The sequence below is a fragment of the Helicoverpa armigera genome, chromosome 2 (assembly GCF_030705265.1).
Source record: "Helicoverpa armigera isolate CAAS_96S chromosome 2, ASM3070526v1, whole genome shotgun sequence".
NCBI classification, from domain to species: domain Eukaryota; kingdom Metazoa; phylum Arthropoda; class Insecta; order Lepidoptera; family Noctuidae; genus Helicoverpa; species Helicoverpa armigera.
In genome coordinates, this window is record NC_087121.1 from 11916275 (window position 1) to 11939236 (window position 22962).

General features: G+C 40.8%; 2 protein-coding genes and 2 long non-coding RNA genes across 5 annotated transcripts; 3 read left to right on the forward strand and 1 right to left on the reverse strand.

The window, feature by feature from the left end:
• The first annotated feature begins 233 nt into the window (after positions 1 to 233).
• On the forward strand, positions 234 to 20031 carry LOC135118351 (transmembrane protein 94-like). 2 transcript variants are annotated; one of them, XM_064040153.1, is made up of 26 exons: positions 234 to 496; positions 636 to 892; positions 1350 to 1457; positions 1754 to 1902; positions 2388 to 2540; positions 3224 to 3432; positions 3844 to 4063; positions 4451 to 4654; positions 4912 to 5096; positions 5495 to 5618; positions 7468 to 7602; positions 8075 to 8220; positions 8557 to 8687; positions 8920 to 8996; positions 9235 to 9434; positions 10853 to 10963; positions 12154 to 12286; positions 12701 to 12859; positions 13173 to 13381; positions 13786 to 13909; positions 14385 to 14507; positions 14983 to 15150; positions 17963 to 18239; positions 18795 to 18888; positions 19264 to 19440; positions 19799 to 20031. In XM_064040153.1, exons 1-26 carry the CDS (start codon positions 384 to 386, stop codon positions 19869 to 19871), a joined length of 4059 nt encoding a protein of 1352 aa, XP_063896223.1. In that variant the 5' UTR covers positions 234 to 383; the 3' UTR covers positions 19872 to 20031. The 2 variants fall into 2 exon arrangements, with proteins under 2 accessions (XP_063896223.1, XP_063896216.1); XM_064040146.1 differs by lacking the exons at positions 10853 to 10963; positions 17963 to 18239; positions 18795 to 18888; positions 19264 to 19440; positions 19799 to 20031 and having other exon boundaries at positions 14983 to 15273.
• LOC135118349 (uncharacterized) lies at positions 5751 to 7018 on the forward strand. Its single transcript, XR_010277528.1, has 2 exons — positions 5751 to 6770; positions 6812 to 7018. It is a non-coding gene; the product is annotated as an uncharacterized LOC135118349 (long non-coding RNA).
• Positions 20032 to 20117: 86 nt separating the features above from the next.
• Positions 20118 to 22822, reverse strand: LOC110377974 (dual specificity mitogen-activated protein kinase kinase 6). The gene is made up of 3 exons (XM_021337042.3): positions 22480 to 22822; positions 21555 to 21720; positions 20118 to 21335 (listed from the first exon to the last, which is right to left on the reverse strand). Exons 1-3 carry the CDS (start codon positions 22539 to 22541, stop codon positions 20559 to 20561), a joined length of 1005 nt encoding a protein of 334 aa, XP_021192717.3. The 5' UTR covers positions 22542 to 22822; the 3' UTR covers positions 20118 to 20558.
• On the forward strand, positions 22058 to 22607 carry LOC126055227 (uncharacterized). The gene is made up of 2 exons (XR_007511326.2): positions 22058 to 22167; positions 22413 to 22607. It is a non-coding gene; the product is annotated as an uncharacterized LOC126055227 (long non-coding RNA).
• Positions 22823 to 22962: the final 140 nt, after the last annotated feature.

Genomic DNA, 22962 nt, shown 5'->3' on the forward strand with positions numbered 1-22962 from the left:
AATCAAACATGTGACTTTGACATACACTTGACATTGGTTAACGAAATGTGTCAGTCAAAAATACGTTCAAAAACACAAACAAACTATTCTGGTTTTATATTATTCCTATAAGCATTCAAATCTCTTTGCAAAATAAAATATTTTATACACAGATGTTCTCATATGCACATATTTATTAAATATCCATGTCTAATAACCAAGGCAATGCTTACAATTTAAATTAAGCTATATTATTTTTAAGATTCAGAACGTACATACCTTCCTCACCCTTGCCTGAATCCTCTGTGTTGATGGTGTTGATAAAAATAATTTATTTAATTAAACTCATTCTGTGTCCGAGTGTAATACCTAAAGCAACAATTATGTAAATGGAATAAGATACAATGGATGATAATAACTTACATTCTTTGGGATATACAACTAAAACAGCACTTTTGAAACTTCGTGATGATATACGTAATGTTATTGAAGAACATAGGAAGAAAAATCCAACCGGGTATGTTATGATTATCATTTTCTGATAAATCTAACAAGAAAGTAATTTTATTATGTCAATATGTATTTTTTTTAATAGTTAGTTTTCATTAATTGTCTAAGGTTATGAGTTTAATTATAGACACTCCATTTGTTTCCAGATTTGGCTTGGTGCGGAATATTATTTCGTTTTCATCAGAGAAAGTGCTATTGTCGGGCGTCGCTTACACAATCACTCTAGTATACATTGTCTGCTTGATACTTACTTACCTCCTTGGTGAATCAGTACAAGCCCATGCCTATTTGTTATGGGAAGCATTTTTTTTATTTGTTATACTGTTAGTAAACTTTTTGGTGGCTTTCAATGAAGAGTATTTATACAGGAATGAAATACCTCATAGGATAAGGAAAGTTTTAGGTAAGTGTGATACATGTTTTGTTTGTTTACTTAATGATAATGCATGTTATGTTTACATTTTTATCATTACTTAAACATTAAGCAAGATTTCTTGTGGCTTATTAAATTAATAAGAAGTAAAGATGATATTTCTCATTATTAAAGTACTTGTTTACTTGCTATTGGTGAACTAGTTATTTCAAGGTACATTTTTATCTATTGGAAATATATAATTAAGATGTTATCAGTTAAAAGTATTCATTGTTAGATATAATGCCAAAAAAATGGTCCTAATGTTAAAAAAACAGTATAATTAGGAATGTAAATAAACCATTCATTCTTAATCACTTGTGTTTATTAATTAGCAGTAATCATTATATTTTAATGACTAATAAGAATCTAAAAAAAAAGTTTCAAAATCATTCTTAATTTAAATTATGTTTATCCATAAATTAATAGTACTATTTCCTAATTACAGAGACGTTGGATGAAGCCATAGAAAGTTCCAAATGGAAGGAGAATCACTATCCGCATTTATGTGCTCCATATTCCCCTTGTGTGATCCTTCAGTGGACTTATCGCGATTGTAAGGAATCTATGATATAAATAAGCAATGAGTAGTATATAGGCCTAATAATTTATTTATAAGATATGCTTTTAAGCACAGCAAAGGATCTTTAAAATAATGCAATACAATTTCCAATTAATAGCTGTATAAGCTACACATTACACTTATTACAAAAAATCTAACCCACAGATGTAAAACTAATTAATTATGTTTTATTGTCCATGCTTGATTTCTTTAGAAAGCATCCATTTATATCAAGACTACATTTTACTTGCAATACAAACAAACATCTATAAACAAACGTCTCATTTCAGCAACCATAGTGAACCTACCATGGGCACTGTTAGTAGAAGGAGATGTGATAGTGTTGAGACCTGGTCAGGAAGTACCGGGTCACTGCCGAGGGTTACAGCCAGAAGACCCAGAACAGTTCTTTGGACAGATCTTCCAGCCTACCACACCAGTAATTATTATTATTAATTTTTTTGACCTCTAAAAGTGAAGCACAATTTTCTTGTCTGAAAATAGAACATGACCACTAAATGTTTGTTTATTCTGTGTCTATAAATAATCCTAACATGATAATATTATTATTTGCACAGTATATGATGTGGCTGAAGTGATAATGAGTGTGTCATGAAAGGAATATTTATCCAATCAACCGGTTTTATGTATTATACACCATTTTTCAGTAGCCTTGTTTTCGGGACTATATGACATGATATGAACTTATGATTAACAACAACTTTCGCAAAGAAACTGTATAGAATAAATGACAATAAAAAAAAAGTTTATTTCAGAAAGTTGTTTGTAATCATGAGTACAATCACGTGTCAAGTATCGGTCACTACCAGTCACCCTATACACGAAAAAACTATAACATATGAAGAATAAAGCTCTGTATGTATGTAGGACATAAATCAAATAACAGCAAATGATATATTCCAGCAAAAAGACAATTTTAGCACGCCGCGCATTCGCACCCCGCATCGTAACAAAGCGTACCGAATGTGCGAGACTCCTTACTTGAAGAACCTAAAGCTAGCGCTAGAACAGGCCACCATCAGGCCTGTCACTGTGTTTGAGAAACAAAGGTATTTGGTAAGCATCTCTTGATTATCTATACATATAATAAAATGATAGGAAAGTCAAAACTGTACATTGAATATTTTTTTAAAAGAATACTTGGGGGGTGATCCATAATCGATTCTGAACCCAAATATGTAGTTTTTAGAATTTTTGTCTGTATGTCTGTTTATCTGTTTGTCTGTATGTTTGTCCCGGATAAACTCAAAAAGTACTGCATGGATTTAAATAAAATTTTGCATGACTATTACTTGGGGGCCGGTTCAACACATAGGCTATATATTATCACGCTATCACCTACGGGGGTTGAGCAATGAATGATTAAATAAACGAAATTGGAAATTCTATATTGCTCACGCAGACGAAGTCGCGGGCAACAGCTAGTAAGTACTATTTTTCTGTTGCATCTGTTATAAGCATTCACTCTTTTAGGTGTCATTATGAAGTGTATGTGTGTATGTTTGTAACTTCTTCATGGCCAAATATCAGAACTGACTTTGATAAAAGTTGGCAATCATCATATCAGAATAGCATTATAGGCTACTTTTTATCCGGGTGCGGGAACCATAGTTCCCTCAGGAAGCGAGTGCACCAGCTAATACATTATTTATATTCTATCCATTTTCCAATGTTATTTAATTATTGCTTAACATTTGTTTTACAAATGCCAATCCAAATTTTCCCCACTCTTGTTACAGTGCACAGTAAAAATAATGGAAGGCATAGTACTCCCCCTAGTAATATCTCTAGTCGTGATCGCAAGCTTCGTGCGCCACGTGTATCACTTGCCAGGGATCACGCACTGGACCGAGATATACTTCCTGCAGACCATCGCCGCTTCGTTACCGTTGCTGCAGATTGTGTTCCCTATTGCGTGGGTCACGTTGAACTGCTATGGGTTGGCTAGGTGAGTCATTATACGCCTATCTTTTTTCCTAAAAAGCTACTGTCGGCGGCCAGTCTAGTCCAGAAGCTGAGTAGTTAGTGCTTTACATGGCAAGACTGTCTTTCTGACCCCCTCAACCCAATTTCCGAGCTGTGATAACTCTTGCTGATACCGGTTGCCAGACTTTCTGTCTTCTGACTACCCGTAACCACTACCAAAGGTGTTCAAATGACAGCCGAGACCCACTAATTTAACATGCCTTCTAATACACGGAGGAACTCGTCATGACAAGATGGTCATCCACTGACCGACCTGGCCAAGCACTGCTTTACACTTTATGATCGATAGTTTCGTACGGCTGTTATTTAGCCACGAGCTAAGGATCATCGTGGCTTGTATTTTTTTTTATAAATAACTTTTTACTATTCCCAGATTCAAACTGCTATCAGAAACTCGTCAGAAATACGTCCGTCCGAAATCGTGTTCGATATCAGAGGACGCGAGCGACCCGCTCATACAAGCGATGAGTGAGTCCAACTTACAGCCGGAGAGCCTCAAGTCTTTGGGGAAAACCTTCTTTAGCATACTGACTGGGAGAGAGGATATGGTCTGCAGAACTGCTAATATAGTGCACGTGTTGGGGTCTTTGTCGGTGAGTACTTGTAGATGTTACTCAGCCATAAGGAGGTATGAATTATGCCAGTATGAATTTTGATGAACTGCGGTTACTATAAGGAGACGATGTCAAAAGTAACTTGATGTGTATTAATATTGCAGTTCACTTTTATGTTACCTTGAATGCGCTAATTTTAGACACTACTGAACATTTGAAAAATTATTTCAGTGTTAGATAGCCCATTTATCGAGGCTACTTCTTTATTTAGTTAGATCATGAAGTAGTTGCCGTGGTACGTGGATGAAATCGCTGGCGGAAACTAGTCCTCAAAAACTTTTTATCTTGATTGTTTCATCTTCTAAGTAATCTACCTATGTAGTCCCCTATCCACAGCATGGAAAATATATTTTTGCTATTTTCTAGGCCTTGAGCTGCGTAGATAAGAAAGGCATCCTTTCCTGGCCTAACCCTACTGCGGAGAAGGTGTTCTTCCTGCGCAACTCGAGCCCCTCATCGCACAACTCCAGTAAGACCAGCCTGGTCGGCTCTATGGGACACCACAGTGATGAGCATGTTGATACCCCCATAGAAGGCAACAAGACTGTTGAACCTTCTACTATTGTTGAGGTAAGTAATGTGTTCGTGTGTTGTGTCTTTGTAATAGATTTATCGTCGAGTCAGGGTATTTTGTGTAAGAGAAACGCGTTATCAATTGGACATTCATATATGATGAGACTTTTTGCAATAAAATCTTATGATAATTTTGGGGAACCTGTACGAGACGTTCAGATGAAGGTTACCCTAGATTCCCAGTTTTAGCGCTAATTTAATATGAAAGCTTTGATTTACTTGGCTTGCTATTAAGAACATCCTGTCCGCCTCAGGTGCTTGACTTAACCCACGACCAGAATGCTCCGTTCTGCGTGGAATTCGATGACCAGCGCTGGCGGCAGCACCTGGCCCGCCTCAAGCCGCTGGGGCTGGCCGCGCTGCTGAACACGTGCGCGCCCGCGCCGAGGCACACGTATGCGCACTTCTGCGCACATCTCACCTGTGAAGCGCAGTACAGGTTAGTGACATGTTAGCGCAATTTTGCGCACAACTGACATGTAAGCGCAATTTTGCACACAACTGACATGTTAGCGCAACTTTGCGCACAAGGGATATGTTACCGCAATTTTGCACATACGCTACATGTTAGCGCATTTTTGCGCATACGTCACATATTAGCGCATTTTTGCGCATAACTAAAATTTTGGCGCAATTAACAGGCGCAATTTAATTGAACTTAACAGCTTTCATATGTGTGATTTTGGTTATCCAAATTACGAAAAAAGGGTAAAAAAAACCCTGAAACATTTATTTCCTTCTCATTACTATCGTACATAAATGTGTATTTGCAAATCTGACCCGCTATTGACAATTCTGGTCCGATAGTTCACCAACAATATATTATAACAATTTCAGTGAAGACCTAGTCCCAGTGACGAACAGAAGATGTCTGTGCGAGCTCGCCAAGCAGATAGGTTTCACTGACGCGGTCACCGAGAACTATCACGTGCAAGAGTGCCTCGCTATATTTAGACAATTGGTAAGTCATTCCTTGCGCCTTTGGTGAAAATGTATAAGTTGTCTTGCCAATTTATTTTGAGTAAATTGCGCGTTATGGACTTTTGAGGACACTGTCATTTCTCCTTGTTATAAACTCCCTTACATACTCACTTATCATCTTCTCTTATATACTCCGTTATGGACTTCCTTATGTACTCCCTTATATATACTTTTTATAGTTCGGCCGCTCAGAGAATGCGTTTCTGACACATCGCGATTGAACTGACGACGTAACTTTGTAATGGCGTTGCAGTACGATAAAAATATTTTTGCTGGTTGTTTATCGTTTTAACAATTGATGAGCATTAAAACAACATTATTATATCAATAATAATCAATGAATGTTGTAATTTTGTGCCAAATTGAGTGTCAAATAACTTGGTAAACAATATTTTTCTAAATCTATACTGCGCTATTACAAGGTTATGTCAGCGCTTTATATTTGTAGTGCTGTGCTAAAAATAACAGGCAAGTATCGTAATCTGTTCTGGTTGATGGTTCTTATACAGTTATACTTATAATATAAAATAATACGTTTTGTTTTTCTTTTTAAGAATTTGAAAATAATGGACTATAAGATAACTTTTATGAAATATAAAAATAAAACTATGATCAAACTGAACGCGCGAAAGAAAGTAGCATTTTTATATTTAGGTTGAAAATGGTAACTCCAAATGGCATCATGGGCCGTCATTTTGTGACGCTAAATAGTCGTTTGTTGTCGTTTCGTGCGCTAAGACTAAGTGCCCTGCCTCATTAGGACGCCAATGGCGACGTCGCCGGCTACGTATCATAGCAGTTAGTATTGAAATGTATGGAACCTAACTCACTTGGCGACGGTTTGGCAACGTCGCCAAATTGGAGGCGTGGCCACGAGCTACAGTTCCCTATGTGGCTTCTGGCTACCGTGGCAACTTGGCGACGTGGCCACAGTAGCCACTATAATGTACACGGTAAAGCGCACCTTCCTCACACAGTCGCCAATGTGGTCGCCAGTCAGCTTGCAATTTCTTGAGCGACGACGTAAACAATTGACTGTCGAGACGCCATGGCCACTCGACTTGGCGACATTTGGATGCCAGAAGTAGCCAGACCTGTGCCGCTGGCGACGTCGCCATGGCGTCCCAGTGAGGTAAAGCTCTAAAAACCTGATTTTGGAAGATTTTGACCGAGATATCAGGATTGATTCTGTTATTGATAATACCTAATATAATTATACACGTAGGCGAAGATGATGATGAAGACACCACCTCCTCAAGCGAATCGGAGTCTGATTAATATTCTGTACGCACATTCAATTAAATGTACTTACTTTATTGCATAGAAATACAGATTGTAACTTTGTAACAAAGAATAAATAAAACGATTTTATTATATGAATATTACCTTTTTTTGGTTTCCACTTAAATAACTAAAATATAAATTTTAAATGATTCCGCCAATTTAAAACGAAAATAATCTTAAAATAATGCGGCGGTTTATTTTGGGGGAACGGTAACGAACTCAGTGTTATGTTGTGCCCATCACTAGTCGTGACGAACTGATAGGTGTCAGGAACGCATTCTCTGAACGGCCGAACTATAACGTACTCTCCTTTTAAATTCCCTTATTTACTTTTTATATACTCACGCTATATAAGTACTGCCTTATGTACTCCCCTGTGAGGGATAATTCCTTTCTTACTACCTTATTGTACGGTTATGTTCTCCTTACGTAATCTATGATGTGCCTTCCTGAATTTCCCACCATCCCTCTTTTGAGAACATCAAGCCCTAAACTATACACAACAGGGAATACCTCTTGTGATAATATTGTCTATTTACCTACAGCAAGCGGACACGATACGCCGCGAGACGCGGTTCGTTCGCTCGCTACAACTTAGTACGAAGGTGAAAGTTCCTCTGCCTCATATGTTGGCTGTGGTCGTGAAAGATCAAGCTAATCAGCTGCAGATGCTTACTCAGGTAAGTTTCTTTAAAGAAAATATTCAATTCTCTGTTTTTAGGTCGTATTCTTTGAGTGTTTATTTTGTCTAACGTGTAGACTTTTGCGCAATTAATTAACTTTGCGCAATTTTTGCGCTTCGAACAAACGCAAAATAGCGCAAAATATTGCGCATAGATTTCGTTCAAATCAAATCATTTTATTTGCTTGAAATATGTTGTTACATAAAGTGTTAATAATTATGTAAGTTGTAGTGTACAAAACAGCCTTATTACGGGTATGCAAAATATGGTTCTCTAAAGGTAATGAAATTATACAATATACTTGTTATCAGTTAAATTAAAATATTAATAAATTCAATTAATTTTAAATAATGGTCATAAAAAAAGGTACGTTCGTGTAACGACGTTTCCGCAACAATTTATATTATTGTTGTCTGTGCTTAATTTCTACTTCTTTGGAATTTCATCTAAGTTTATGTTCCTCTTATAGGGCACAGCCGATATAATACTAGACTCTTGCGTGGACTATTGGAACGGGCGGGATCTTACCCCGATCTCTCCCGCAGACCGCAAAAAAATTATTGACTTCTACCAAAGAAACTCCCTCACGGCATACTGTACCGCCTTTGCTTATAAGTAAGTAACCTTACTTCCTTTATACTTTCTTGATTAAGTAAGCTATTTTTTACACAGCTATAATTAAAAAAAATCGCAATTACTGACTCGCTATTCTATGTTTCTTCACAGCAAAAATACATAGAAAGTGGTGAAGGGCAGGCTTAAACTTGACCTTCAAAAAGTGCTGATTTTCAGCCTACATGGAATAAATGACATTTTAATATTTTTTGGGAAATTTCTGTGTTGTATAATTTATCCACAATAAGAATTTTATTACTCTTCTATTTCCATTTCTACTTATATGTTTTAAAAATATGTACCTGTTATATCTTTAACATAATTTATTTTCTTTAGGCCTCTAACCCGTGGCATTTCGTCTTCCCTATCGGCGATGTACTTAGAACTACCGGCTGACAGTAGACAACTTTACGCGCCGCTTTCACAACATTGGGCCGATGCTCCGGCACTGCACTTCCATTCTACAGGTAAAATAGCTAAAATTCAACCTTATGTTCTGAGTAATAAGGTCGAAAACTGATTGAGTATGTCATTGTATTAAAACAAATGAATGGCGGGACCGCGCATCATTTTCTGTTTTGATGATGAAATAATACAAGATGAATTGATCCCTAAAGCATTGAAAATAAGGTTTAAATTCAAACGTAAGTTTTCCATAGTTCCATGTTAAAAATTGAAAGTTTTCTTTTGTTATTCCAGACTCATTGCTGTTCAATGAGGTGACTGATGACGATGTAAAGGATGCTGAAGGTTTCTTTGATATGCAATGTAACCAGGTAATGTAAATAAACTCATATAAACTACACTCGAATATATTTTCCCAACTGTGAATTGTACCTACCTTGTAAAAACATTTTGCAAGATCGTTCCCGAAAGTGTTTCCAGAGCAGGCTGTTTCCCACTGTACAGAGAGAATGTTCTTATCATACTAATAGTTAATGATACAAGTGCGTTGCACCAAACACCAAAACAAGCTTGATAATCTTATATCATAACACATAAATCCTTCTACAGGTATTCATAGGCATGGTAACCATGCAATACCAAGCTCAAAGCGACATGGTAGAACTAATAGAACGTCTAGAACGGGCCTGCATTCGCTTCGTACACTTCAGCAAAGAGAACGAACTGAGATCCAGAGTGTTTAGTGAGAAAATGGGCCTAGAATCTGGCTGGAACTGCCATATATCACTCATTAGTGAAGAGAGTGCGAGGTAATGTAGACTTTTTGGTTATAGAAACTCGTTACTGTTTTTTTTTTTTTGGAATTCGATGTAGGTTTTTCGATAGATTTTTTTTCTATGTGTTATGTTTGTGTGAGAATAAGTGGTTTGAGAACTTGTGGCAAAATGAAAAAAATGACAACTGATTTCAACCTTATTGATTTGACAATAAGATGGAAAATTGCTCGCCTGTATTTTTTCTTGAGTCGAAATTCTAGTTATTATGCTATAGTATTGTAAATGATAACATATATTCTCTCATGAACCAAGATGTGTAACATACAACAGAAAGGAAACTTAACAAACAAAACATTTACATCAATTGGTAACATACAAACACAACAAATTGTAAAGGGCGAAATTAACATAAAAAATAACCCTTCATTATGTACATATACAAGACATTTACTAAAAAAGTAAGCGCATGTACTTATTGGGGTTATATTCAACCTTCATACATGATAAAGTTCAATATTTGGGACAAATAAATTTATTTAGGGCCGATTTCAATCATCAGTTAAGTTCTATCTGAAGAATAAATATGTATAGCATTGGGTTTTTTTTATAACAACGTGTAAAATCATCAAATGACCCCTCCCACTGTGGGTTAGCAGCGGTGAGGGAGGGTCAGACTCTTACTGCCTAAAAACCGTCGTGTTCCGTCGTAGGCCTTTTATGTACCAGCGCCGCGGTAACACTTTCGAACAATCCCGCAGCCCCGGCAGGCCTTGGCCCATAGCGGTTCGACGTATTTTCTATATAAAAACTTCAAACATGTTCTTTAGATAAAAGTTATCTGGTGATTGAAAAATCTGTTCTCAATGTTTGTGTATCATTAACAGATAGCTTCAATTGGCAAATAATTCGGCAAATAACAATTACACCAGAAAACAATACACAGCACAAGTTTAGACGTTTTCTTCTGTCTTTAATTTAACTTTTTGATGTTAAATTGATGTTTTTCAAAGTGTATGGGTATGGAAATAAAATAAATATATGTGAAACCAAGAACCCAGCACTGTTTAGAAATCAATGTTGTACTTTTAAACCTTATTTTAGAAACAAAAAACGTCAATAGCCAATGTCTTTCAAAATCTAAATGTTAGCATTTTTTTTATTGTGAAGAACTACAGCCTGTATGGAAGAGATTCTTTATTCAAATAGGAAGGATGTTTCGAATTCTGCTCAATGTTGACAGCGGCAATCAAGAGTTGCCATTCGCAAAATGTATGACCAGTATTACCAGATGCAAAGTGATGTTGCCATACCCAAAAAAAATTGGCCAGTGTTGCCATATATAAAGTAATGTGGCCACACGAAAAAAATTAGTGACGCCACGGAAATAAAATGTTGAAGTGTTTCACCAGCTTCGGGGCTGTGGTTGGTCACTTATGAGTGGTTGTTGACAGCAAGAGCGCGTCGCCATTGTCGTCACAGACGCTGGCGCAGGGCAAGGAGCGAGGCTCGAGACTCAATAGGCACATTGACTGTGATGCTGCCGCGCTCGGCTTGTATTATAGGTTTGTTTTCTATCGCTCTATCGCGCTTGCTTGTTATGTCACGGCTGACGTCATTCATGTCAAACGTGCGATAGATCCGAGTATCGAAAAAAAATCTGTCAGATTGCGCATAACATTTTTATATTGCAATATGCAAGTAATTAAATTACGATGTAAAATACAGAATTAATTGATAGAGTTAGAAATTAAAGTAAGTCCAGGCGTGACATAACAATGCTGCAAATTATTTTTAATCTTCACGTATGATTATATTCATAATTCAAATTTAACTGTAAAATGGACTTTATCTACATCTGAATAAGACTCTCTTGGTGAATGTGAATAAAATCATACGACATTATTTTAAGTTTGCTTCGCACTTTAGCTTGAGCTAACTTGAACTCTCATTTTGTAATTAACTATTAATAATAATCACATACACACTGCATTTATAACATTCAACGCTAAACTAAACACAGTGAATAATCTTATAACAACTTAGATAATAAGGTGTACCCACATCTATAATAAAAATTTGAACCAGCACAAATTCTTAGCCAAATAATATAAGTACTGAAATAATGAGTCTAGTGAAATAATACTTATATTGAAATAATAATTTAGTTACTAGATCTAGAAAAACGTAGTAAACCTGCTTTAAGTCTTGGTTCAAATATCTTTGAATATTAAGGTTTAGAATGATAATTTTCAGCACCTGTTTTATAATTCATGAAAATGTTAACGAAATAATTATTTACTAATATTCCTTCCATTATTTTATATACGCCAAAAGTATATAAGTTCTTTAAAGTACTGAAAATTGTCAATCACCTTTTATAATTATACCCATCCTAAACTGGATACCACCACGGTTGCATTTTGCAGTTGACTTGGGTGACCATAATCTGCATGAAAGACTCTTATAAATGGTTACATTTTATTAACAGGCTCGGGTAAATAATGTCACCAGTCCATATTGCCATACATAAGGCCGTATTTACTGCATTTCCCTGTAACTTTTATAAATAAATCGTACCCATTAAAACTTAAACACGTTATGTATTTAGTTCAAATAATTTTTAGGTACATTTATGTGCGAGTCAACTGTAAAATTGTATGTAATTTAGTGAGCATATAGTAAACCAAATAATGTTTAATAAACATAAAATTAATCAATAAATATTTTTCAAAATATCTACTAAATACTATAGCACGAACATCGCGACGTCGAAAGCATTGTCTATGTCGGCACCCGGAGCCATCAACTTGGACCACAGCACTGTGAAGTTCGACAACGAGATCAAGAAGGCCAGGCATTCTATCACCACGCATACTAATTTGAAGGTAAGATTACATCTTGAAACTTGACATGTATCAAACGTTTCAGAGACGGTAAACCAGATATATTATGTAGTTGCACTCGAAAAAGACTCGAAGAACTGTGTCAAAGGCGTCCCCCAAGGTTCGTCACTTTTCTCGGTCTTATGAAAAACGGAATAATCTGGTTTTTGGCAACATTGGCTATCGTCCGTTCATCTAGTGAGGAAGGTGGTGTTATTATTTGGTTTTCAGGTTTCCAGACTTGAACATGTGGCTAAGAAACGCCCGGCGAGTAAGCGCCACGATTCAGGTCCGATAGTTGCGGCGCTAATGTCTATGCCATTGCTTAGTATTAAAATGCAAATTAGCTCCACAATTTCCAGCCAAACTTGAAGTTGTGGCGTGGATTCTTATAATACTTATTTTATATTTGCACAGTTCCAACGCAGCAGCATATCAACGAGCCACCCGTCAGCCGACTCGCTACTAGACGAGGACGAGGAGGGCGGGTCGCCGGCGGACGCGTGTCGCTCGCTCTCCTGCCTCACTGACTCCACCGACCACTCCGCGCCCGTCAACTTCGACATGAGCAACAGGGTACGTGCTGCCTGTACTGTGTTATACATAGCCACGAGCCACCCGTCAGCCGACTCGCTACTAGACGAGGACGCCGCTCCGCGTGTCATTATTCACTCACTATATCGCTCTCTCCATACAGTCACTATCAAATAGTCTCGAACATTCCATCTTTGTACCGTGTCGAGTCTTTTCCTTCTCGTCCTTATCCATCCTAAAGTTGTTTGAAAGAGATTGCTCTTAGCGTTAAGACCTCCCCTTATGTCCGCCCCCTTCTAAGATGTAAAGTGGGTGTACTACCTAATAAAGTATATCTATCTATCTTTATATCCAGGCGAAGCTCCCCCGCGGCATCGAGAACATCCGTCCTCACATAGAGCAAGTGGACAACGTGCCGCTCCTCGTGTCTCTATTCACGGACTGCACGGCTCGCTCCGTGCAGCTCATGATACAGATCATGCAGGATTACGGAGAAGTCGTGTGTGTGATGGGGTCGGCAGCTAACTGCTTGAACATGGAGATATTTATGCAGGCTGATGCCAGGTAAGTGGAACATTGATTTTTTTTACGATACCCCTGAAAATTGTAGTATGATGGAATCGTAATTTGATTGACAACAGTACCTTAAATATTTTGTAAGGAAATAGGTAAAAAAAAAGTGAATACAGTTAAGTCTTTACATTGTCTGTCATTGTCTTTACTTTCAAAAAGCTATCTCATATTATGAAATAGCTTTTTGAAAGCCAATTACGTATGGAAAAGTTCGCGAGATTCGATTATTGGCAAAACTCGTTAGTTGTGTTGTGAAATAACAGAGCGGGAAACTAAAAAGATGATGTGAACAATAATTCTCGCCAGCCAGTACGAAACGAGGTCTTACAATACGACCTCTATCTATTTTCTCTTTCCATTTTCGGCCAGGGTTTATCTTTCATTTTGCATTTTAGCATAGCAGTAGAGCCCCTATATCCAGTGCTATGTCAGAAGATGCCGCCATACCAAGTGCCGGAGTCCTGCATCGGACCCATCGACCTGGCGAGAGCACTCAACTCGGTTCCTTGTTCATTATCGGTAAGTTACTTACACAATAGTAACGATTAATTAAAGCTAAACCAAACCCATTTCATTGAAATAGTAGAAATAAACTCAAAAAACTTTTATGTAGGTAATTTGCCTTAAATTTTTCACGCTGCTCAGTTACAAAACAAATGGCAGGATCAGCCATTTACTAACTACTGTAGCCAAAAGGTACGTATTCCTGTGTTCAGAAAGCGAATTGTGTGCCATGCAAACGAATGTAAAATACAATATTTCCGAAATGTTTTGGTAATTTATTATGATTCTATTCAGATAATGTTTTTATTACCGATTATTGTAAATCAAACCCCATTTAACAGAAATTAGGTCCACATTACAACACTACGTTTGCAGACGACGCGCGACGCGGACGTGTCATTGTTCACATCGATTACGATGGATATTCCATCTCCTAACATTGTAAATTACGCCATATGCAACAGAAACAAGGTCCATATTATATTTTTAGATGACACGCGACGCAGACGTGTCGCTGTTCACGCTGATCACGATGTCTCGCCACTACATGACGTGTCTGTGGAATAGCACGCAGTTCTGGATATGTAGCGTGTGCTTCATCGCTTTGTTGCAGGTAGGTGGCGGTGTTTTTTTTATAGGTCCGGTCCCTAAAATATTGCTTTTCTAAAATTTGGGTGTCGAGATCAAAAGTATACTTTTGAGATGGGGTAGTGCGTGGTGATGTTCTAAAAATGTATCGGAAGTTGATAATTGCCCAATTAGCCTTCCAAGAGCGTTTTTCTTTTCTCAAGTTCCCCCTACAGGCGCGTGCCATTTTGAAGGCCTCCTCTGCAACCTTCCTCTTTACCATGTAGGAGGAGAGAATGCACCTGTGTTTGCGCAAATGCTTGTAGGTACACTAAAATATGTCCTGCGCAGTTGGCTAATCTCCTTACATGAGAACAGTCGCCGTAGCCGATAATCGGCTAGGAGGATCGTCATTGGAAGCATTATTTTTACGGCCTATGACCACTGTATACTAGGTAGTCGGGCTACCTAGTACAGTGGAAGAGATAAGTTTGTCCAATGATGTTTGCTGATGACCTCAGGTGGGGTCCCTGTGCGCGTTCGTGCCGCTGTCGCTGTCGGTGGGCGGCGCGCTGTGGGGCGGCGCCGTGTGCGTGCCGGCGCTGGCGGCCGCGCTCGCCTTCGCGCCGCTCGACCCCGCGCTCATGCAGCGCGCCGCCACGAGGCCGCATCTCGTGCTCAATGCTAAGGTAACATTCTCTCTAGGATAACCACAGGTGGGGTCCCTGTGCCGGCGCTGGCGGCCGCGCTCGCCTTCGCGCCGCTCGACCCCGCGCTCATGCAGCGCGCCGCCACGAGGCCGCATCTCGTGCTCAATGCTAAGGTAACATTCTCTAGGATAACCACAGGTGGGGTCCCTGTGCCGGCGCTGGCGGCCGCGCTCGCCTTCGCGCCGCTCGACCCCGCGCTCATGCAGCGCGCCGCCACGAGGCCGCATCTCGTGCTCAATGCTAAGGTAACATTCTCTCTAGGATAACCACAGGTGGGGTCCCTGTGCCGGCGCTGGCGGCCGCGCTCGCCTTCGCGCCGCTCGACCCCGCGCTCATGCAGCGCGCCGCCACGAGGCCGCATCTCGTGCTCAATGCTAAGGTAACATTCTCTAGGATAACCACAGGTGGGGTCCCTGTGCCGGCGCTGGCGGCCGCGCTCGCCTTCGCGCCGCTCGACCCCGCGCTCATGCAGCGCGCCGCCACGAGGCCGCATCTCGTGCTCAATGCTAAGGTAACATTCTCTCTAGGATAACCACAGGTGGGGTCCCTGTGCCGGCGCTGGCGGCCGCGCTCGCCTTCGCGCCGCTCGACCCCGCGCTCATGCAGCGCGCCGCCACGAGGCCGCATCTCGTGCTCAATGCTAAGGTAACATTCTCTCTAGGATAACCACAGGTGGGGTCCCTGTGCCGGCGCTGGCGGCCGCGCTCGCCTTCGCGCCGCTCGACCCCGCGCTCATGCAGCGCGCCGCCACGAGGCCGCATCTCGTGCTCAATGCTAAGGTAACATTCTCTCTAGGATAACCACAGGTGGGGTCCCTGTGCCGGCGCTGGCGGCCGCGCTCGCCTTCGCGCCGCTCGACCCCGCGCTCATGCAGCGCGCCGCCACGAGGCCGCATCTCGTGCTCAATGCTAAGGTAACATTCTCTAGGATAACCACAGGTGGGGTCCCTGTGCCGGCGCTGGCGGCCGCGCTCGCCTTCGCGCCGCTCGACCCCGCGCTCATGCAGCGCGCCGCCACGAGGCCGCATCTCGTGCTCAATGCTAAGGTAACATTCTCTCTAGGATAACCACAGGTGGGTCCCTGTGCCGGCGCTGGCGGCCGCGCTCGCCTTCGCGCCGCTCGACCCCGCGCTCATGCAGCGCGCCGCCACGAGGCCGCATCTCGTGCTCAATGCTAAGGTAACATTCTCTCTAGGATAACCACAGGTGGGGTCCCTGTGCCGGCGCTGGCGGCCGCGCTCGCCTTCGCGCCGCTCGACCCCGCGCTCATGCAGCGCGCCGCCACGAGGCCGCATCTCGTGCTCAATGCTAAGGTAACATTCTCTAGGATAACCACAGGTGGGGTCCCTGTGCCGGCGCTGGCGGCCGCGCTCGCCTTCGCGCCGCTCGACCCGCGCTCATGCAGCGCGCCGCCACGAGGCCGCATCTCCTGCTCAATGCTAAGGTAACATTCTCTAGGATAACCACAGGTGGGGTCCCTGTGCCGGCGCTGGCGGCCGCGCTCGCCTTCGCGCCGCTCGACCCCGCGCTCATGCAGCGCGCCGCCACGAGGCCGCATCTCGTGCTCAATGCTAAGGTAACATTCTCTCTAGGATAACCACAGGTGGGGTCCCTGTGCCGGCGCTGGCGGCCGCGCTCGCCTTCGCGCCGCTCGACCCCGCGCTCATGCAGCGCGCCGCCACGAGGCCGCATCTCGTGCTCAATGCTAAGGTAACATTCTCTCTAGGATAACCACAGGTGGGGTCCCTGTGCCGGCGCTGGCGGCCGCGCTCGCCTTCGCGCCGCTCGACCCCGCGCTCATGCAGCGCGCCGCCACGAGGCCGCATCTCGTGCTCAATGCTAAGGTAACATTCTCTAGGATAACCACAGGTGGGGTCCCTGTGCCGGCGCTGGCGGCCGCGCTCGCCTTCGCGCCGCTCGACCCCGCGCTCATGCAGCGCGCCGCCACGAGGCCGCATCTCGTGCTCAATGCTAAGGTAACATTCTCTAGGATAACCACAGGTGGGGTCCCTGTGCCGGCGCTGGCGGCCGCGCTCGCCTTCGCGCCGCTCGACCCCGCGCTCATGCAGCGCGCCGCCACGAGGCCGCATCTCGTGCTCAATGCTAAGGTAACATTCTCTCTAGGATAACCACAGGTGGGGTCCCTGTGCCGGCGCTGGCGGCCGCGCTCGCCTTCGCGCCGCTCGACCCGCGCTCATGCAGCGCGCCGCCACGAGGCCGCATCTCGTGCTCAATGCTAAGGTAACATTCTCTCTAGGATAACCACAGGTGGGGTCCCTGTGCCGGCGCTGGCGGCCGCGCTCGCCTTCGCGCCGCTCGACCCCGCGCTCATGCAGCGCGCCGCCACGAGGCCGCATCTCGTGCTCAATGCTAAGGTAACATTCTCTAGGATAACCACAGGTGGGGTCCCTGTGCCGGCGCTGGCGGCCGCGCTCGCCTTCGCGCCGCTCGACCCCGCGCTCATGCAGCGCGCCGCCACGAGGCCGCATCTCGTGCTCAATGCTAAGGTAACATTCTCTCTAGGAACTCTTCTAGGATAAAACTATTGTTAACACCCGAATAGTTTAGCTACACAAGAACATATCAGTCTCTTATATCTTTCAAATAAGTTTTTTATCAACGTAAACTGACTAAGATATAACGCATTGAAGTCCAAGAGTGGAGGCGTTGTTTGTCATGGACATGATCCCAAAAGACCTTTAAAGCTTTATTTCCTCGTTTTATTGATCTGTTGTTGTGATCGTGCTAGTTGACTTTGATTTTTCTAAATCAATCTACTTTTCCCCCCACAGATGGCGGTCTTCGTATTCTGGTGCTACGCATTAAAGTTCCTACCAGCGGTCCTATCAATACTAGTCCTATACGCGTTTACATTGCGCACTTTCTGCGAGCAATTGTCCCAAGCGACCAACGCCACCGCGTGTTGGATAGTCTACCCTATAAATAAGGGTGAATTTAATGTAACACATGACCTGACTTTGAAGAGTTGGCATGGATGGGGAGATGACTTCTATGATGGATTCTATTTGGCGCAGCATATTACGCTGGCGTTGATTACTTCGCATTTAAGTGAGTTTTTCTGTATATATTACCTTAAAATTTAAGCGCAATATAAATGCCTCTTATAAATTAAATTTTGCACAAAATTGACCAATTTGAATAGTACCTTGTCATTTGCCTCGTATCGATTCTTCTTCTTTTTTTTTATTATTATTTTTGTTATGCTTAGTTTGGTTTAGTTTAATTTAAGTTATTTTTAATTTGAACGTTGTGCGCACCTATAATTGACATATTTACGCAGGACTTATTACAATTGTAAACGTATATATGTGAACGTATTTGTAAATAAGTTGTTGGTGTGCCTAAATAAATAAATTAAAGTTACATAGTGACTTTCATGTTTATAAGTCCTTATTTTACTCTTTGGATGATTTTTGGGTCAAAATTAGGCCTGGAGTTGTCACATACACCTACAGATTTTTTTAGTATTTGGGTGTGATATTATACTTGCATAGATTTTATTCATTTAAGAATATATATACCATAGTTGTCCAATAATCATTATTTCCATTAAATGTGTGTACATTTTTGTAGTGTTAGTTCATAAATGTAAATTGTTTTCAGTCGTGATATCATTGTCATTTGTTCACCGACAATCTTCTATATGGCAGAAGAGCTTTTGGGCCAACAAAGTGTGGTCGGTCACTGTCGTCGTCTTGTAAGTATACATTTCTACCATTTGTTACTAATATTTCGATATAGCAACACAAATCTAATTTCATCTTTGTATGTAAACAAAAAAATATTTTATTTTAATGGCAGTAGTAGGACCCTTTTTACTTGGTGATTAGGTTTAAGTTTTTTGTACAATGATTTTATACATAACAGGCTACAATATTTTTAATATATCATTCAAAGTTGCGAAGAAAGGGACAAAAAATTTACTTTTATTTAGTCCCTATGGACTAAAAAAAAAAAACCTATAGTATATAGACCTATGATTTTCAAAAATCTGCTTCAATCTTAATCCTATTTCAATCAAATACATATTTTTATACTTACTAAATTCGTCCTCTCCATACCTACATTCCAGAGCCGTAGCCCAGCTATGTTTCAGCGCCATTATGTTGAGCAGTAGCTATGGGTTCTGTGCCAAATGGGGGGTGTGTGGTCTCCGCTACTTCGTGCCGTGGCCGCTGGGGGTGGGGTACGCTGCCTCACTGTTCCTCGTGTTCGCGCTCAACGAGTTCATTAAGTGGCAGGAGATCAAGTATGTTGGAATAATTCATGTTATAATTTGTGAAAATGCTATGCTATAAAATAAAAATGCTGTCTAATACTGAAGGAAGTTTTCAAATCGGCGCAGTAATTCCTGATACTAGCGCGTATTTAAACTTAGAATATTAGATTAGAATAATAAAGGTTGGAGACTCTGAGACCATACTTCATCTCGCAAATAAACTTGTTTTGATGTGAAAGTGTCTCTTGCACTAGCATGTAATAATAGAATAGATCAAAACTGGCAATAGCTATCTGACAAAATTCAGAGAGTGAAATAACAGTACGGCAGGATAAATAAAATGGTACCATTACTTTACAAAGTATAACTTTTGCTTTTTGTTCCCCAGAGCGGACGGGCGCAATCAAAGACGCGCTCGCCTGGATTTCGGCACTAAGTTGGGGATGAACTCGCCGTTCTAACCACGTCTAGTCAATTACGCTTTAGTTCAACTGTGAATATAACTTATCAGAGCCTACGGCGTTTATTTTATAAGAGAAATGTGACATTGTACTTAGTACTATTTTGTACTTACTTTATTTATATGATGTTTTGATGATTTTAAATAAATTTCGTAATATACATCTGGATTTTATTTGTAACCTTACAGTATATAAGTAAAATATTTTAATTCGATATCAAAATAGGTGAAATAAAGAAACCACAAATTGAAAACAAATATTTTTATTTAAAACTAAATTATTATAATTTTGTGATGCTTAAAATGTTGCCAGTCATTATTTTGTTATACCAATTCCTTTGTTCGCTTTGAGGTCAATAATAAAACAGACTACACATAGATAAAACCATATTAGCGAAATGTTACTCTTACTTCATCTACCCTCTAACTACTGCTACATTACTAAATTGACAAAGTTCCACTTACACGAGACTTGATTACTTCACGTAGTAGACACTAAATCATCTTTGAAATCAAACATTTAAAAACGCCGCGTACGCCCATAGCGATGGGCACTCTAAAAAGAATACATAATTTAATTTATTTTATGGTTAATAACATTATTTTATATCTTTTCAATTATTAAACTACATTAAGGTTAGTCGGTAAACGCTTGTACTTAGTAGGTACGTAAATAATGTTCCTATCACTAGGATTCATCGGGTAAGTCTAATATTTGTTGAACAAACGACGCGACGTCTATCTCCTTCTGACTGTGCTCCAGGCAGAAGGGGTGCGTCAGCAGCGCGTCGTAGTTCGGTCTCTGTTTGTAATCTTTTTGAAGACTTTGAACTATGAGGTCCTCGAACTCTGGAGAGAACTGTCCGCTCGGCAGTCTCGGGGGATCGTCCTTGACGACTTGTTTGAGCTGCTCAAACGGCGTGCCCCACGTGTTGTAGGGGAACTTGCCAGTCGCCAGCTCGATCAGGGATATACCGAGCGACCACACGTCGCTGCGGATGTCGTACTGTCCCGGGTTGCCGCTCGGGTCGATCCTCTCGGGAGCCATGTAAGGTTTACACCCCGCGTCAATAGTCTTAGCAACAGAATCCACTAAATATCCAGAAATACCAAAGTCACACATCTTCACCTCTCCTTTCCTATTGATCAGGATATTGGATGGCTTCACATCTCTATGAATGACTCTGAGCTTAGAATATAAGTAGTGTAAAGCACTGACCACAGAAAATGTGATCTTTCCAAGAATGTTTTCAGGTATGGTGCGGTTGTTATGGTAGACTTTCATGTAGAATTTGTCGAGGCTCATGTCCATGACCTCCATGCAGATCCAGACGTCTCCCTCGCGGAACATGGCACCGTAGAAATGCACCGTGTATGGGCAGGCACTGGCTCTCATGGACACATCCAGGTCCATGAGCAGGCGTTTCAGTTCTGTAGACTGACTGTTGAATGATGCTGTGATTCTCTAAAGATAAATAAGAAAATGTAGTGTGAATATACTTATGGATAAAAAAAAATATTTATTGATTTTTATATTCTCAAATGGTGGTCACAAATAAATGTATATTTTTTTTTACCTGTACTGTCCCACTGCTGGGCTAAGGCCTCCCCATTTTGTCTCCACACCTCCAAAGAATAATTTTGTGTACAAATACATTGGACATTATTTTCGTCTAGTTTTTACCTTGACTGCCATAGTGGTATCACTAGGAATATGCTTCATCTTCTCCACAATGCCGTAGGCTCCCCGGCCGAGGTCACAGATCTTTATCAGGTCATCTGCGTGGACCGTGAAAGTCTTGTCGTCAACTGTAATTGTTGTCTGCTTATCCAAATTCCTTGGTGGGGTTCTGAGGAAACAAGATGATAGAATCAGTACTTACATAATACTAACAACAGAGGTAATGTTTTTTTATAGGTTGTCTTTTACAAGTTCTGATTAAAGAATGTGATACTGCAGCTTTCAAAAATACAGGTAATCAGAGTCAGATACACCAAGATCTAGTTAGACTTACAGAATTTTAACCTATATTTAGGTTCAGATTGGTAAGATTAAAAATGCATTTATTTTAGTAACACTAGAATGAGGATAAAAAAATTATCAGGATCAATGACCTGTTAATCAAGATTGGATAGTAACCATATATCCCCTCACAACTTTAATCCACTATATAAATGATATTAAACCGTCAACAAGATAATTTCACAGTCAGCTTATTCTCTGCTTATATTTTATGAGTAACCCTCTCAGCTATCTGGTAACCTCAGTGCTGATTACAAGTATTTGTTCAGTCAAGGTTAGTGCAACCAACTCATTAGTGTACAGCCAGAATTTCGTCAAACTGTGGACTAAGGGGCGTAGGTGATTGATAATATTAGTATTCATGATATTTGCTTAAAAACTTATCTATTCCATCAATTGTTTACTATTATCTGATGTAATTTTTTTGCAATTTTGAACTACAACTTGTGCCTAGTGAGCTAAAAAGAAATGCACATAAAGATTATATAAATAAATACATATATTTCGATATAATTTTAGAACTCCAGTTCCAGGCAATGGATATTATTATGTCAGGTAGGCAGAATTATACTCAGCTGACACTTACACGACCTGCTCTTCTGGGGGCTTGAAGTTGAAGCCCGGCGGCGGCAGTTTTCTCCTCGACATTGCGCCGACGTCCTCCCAGCGAGAATCAAGTCAAAATCTGTGAATCCTATTAGAATTTCACAAAATCCCTCCACGATTGCTCCAGATCAAATTATTGACTTTACGTTATAAAACACTAACTTTACATCTAAATCACGCGAACATATTTTAAGGCAATTTTAGGCGTAAGCTCTACAGTTGTTTATGTCGAATTATACAATAATATTTTAATAATTCTAAAGATTATGCACTCGGAAAGCAGGCAGCTAGGTTTTGACATTTAATTAGGTGGTGTTGCCAATAAAACAAAATTTCGTACCAAGCCAACAGCTTTTTTCGGTTGATATTCTCGATTCGATTCTGAAGATAGAAATCACATTACCATTCAAAAACTTATTTATTAGGTACAGCCAATCAAAGTTCAATTGATTTCGTTGAAAAT

Bases quoted from the DNA above. Each gene is read 5' to 3' on its own strand.
- LOC135118351 (XM_064040153.1), top strand. From the start codon at position 384: ATGGATGATAATAACTTACATTCTTTGGGATATACAACTAAAACAGCA. The intron at 5,097-5,494 runs GTTAGTGACATG...TAACAATTTCAG, and splicing joins ACCTGTGAAGCGCAGTACAG to TGAAGACCTAGTCCCAGTGA. The intron at 8,688-8,919 runs GTAAAATAGCTA...TTGTTATTCCAG, and splicing joins ACTGCACTTCCATTCTACAG to ACTCATTGCTGTTCAATGAG.
- LOC110377974 (XM_021337042.3), bottom strand. From the start codon at position 22,541: ATGTCGAGGAGAAAACTGCCGCCGCCGGGCTTCAACTTCAAGCCCCCA. The intron at 21,721-22,479 runs GTAAGTGTCAGC...TTGTTTCCTCAG, and splicing joins CCCCCAGAAGAGCAGGTCGT to AACCCCACCAAGGAATTTGG. The intron at 21,336-21,554 runs GTAAAAACTAGA...ATTTATCTTTAG, and splicing joins ATACCACTATGGCAGTCAAG to AGAATCACAGCATCATTCAA.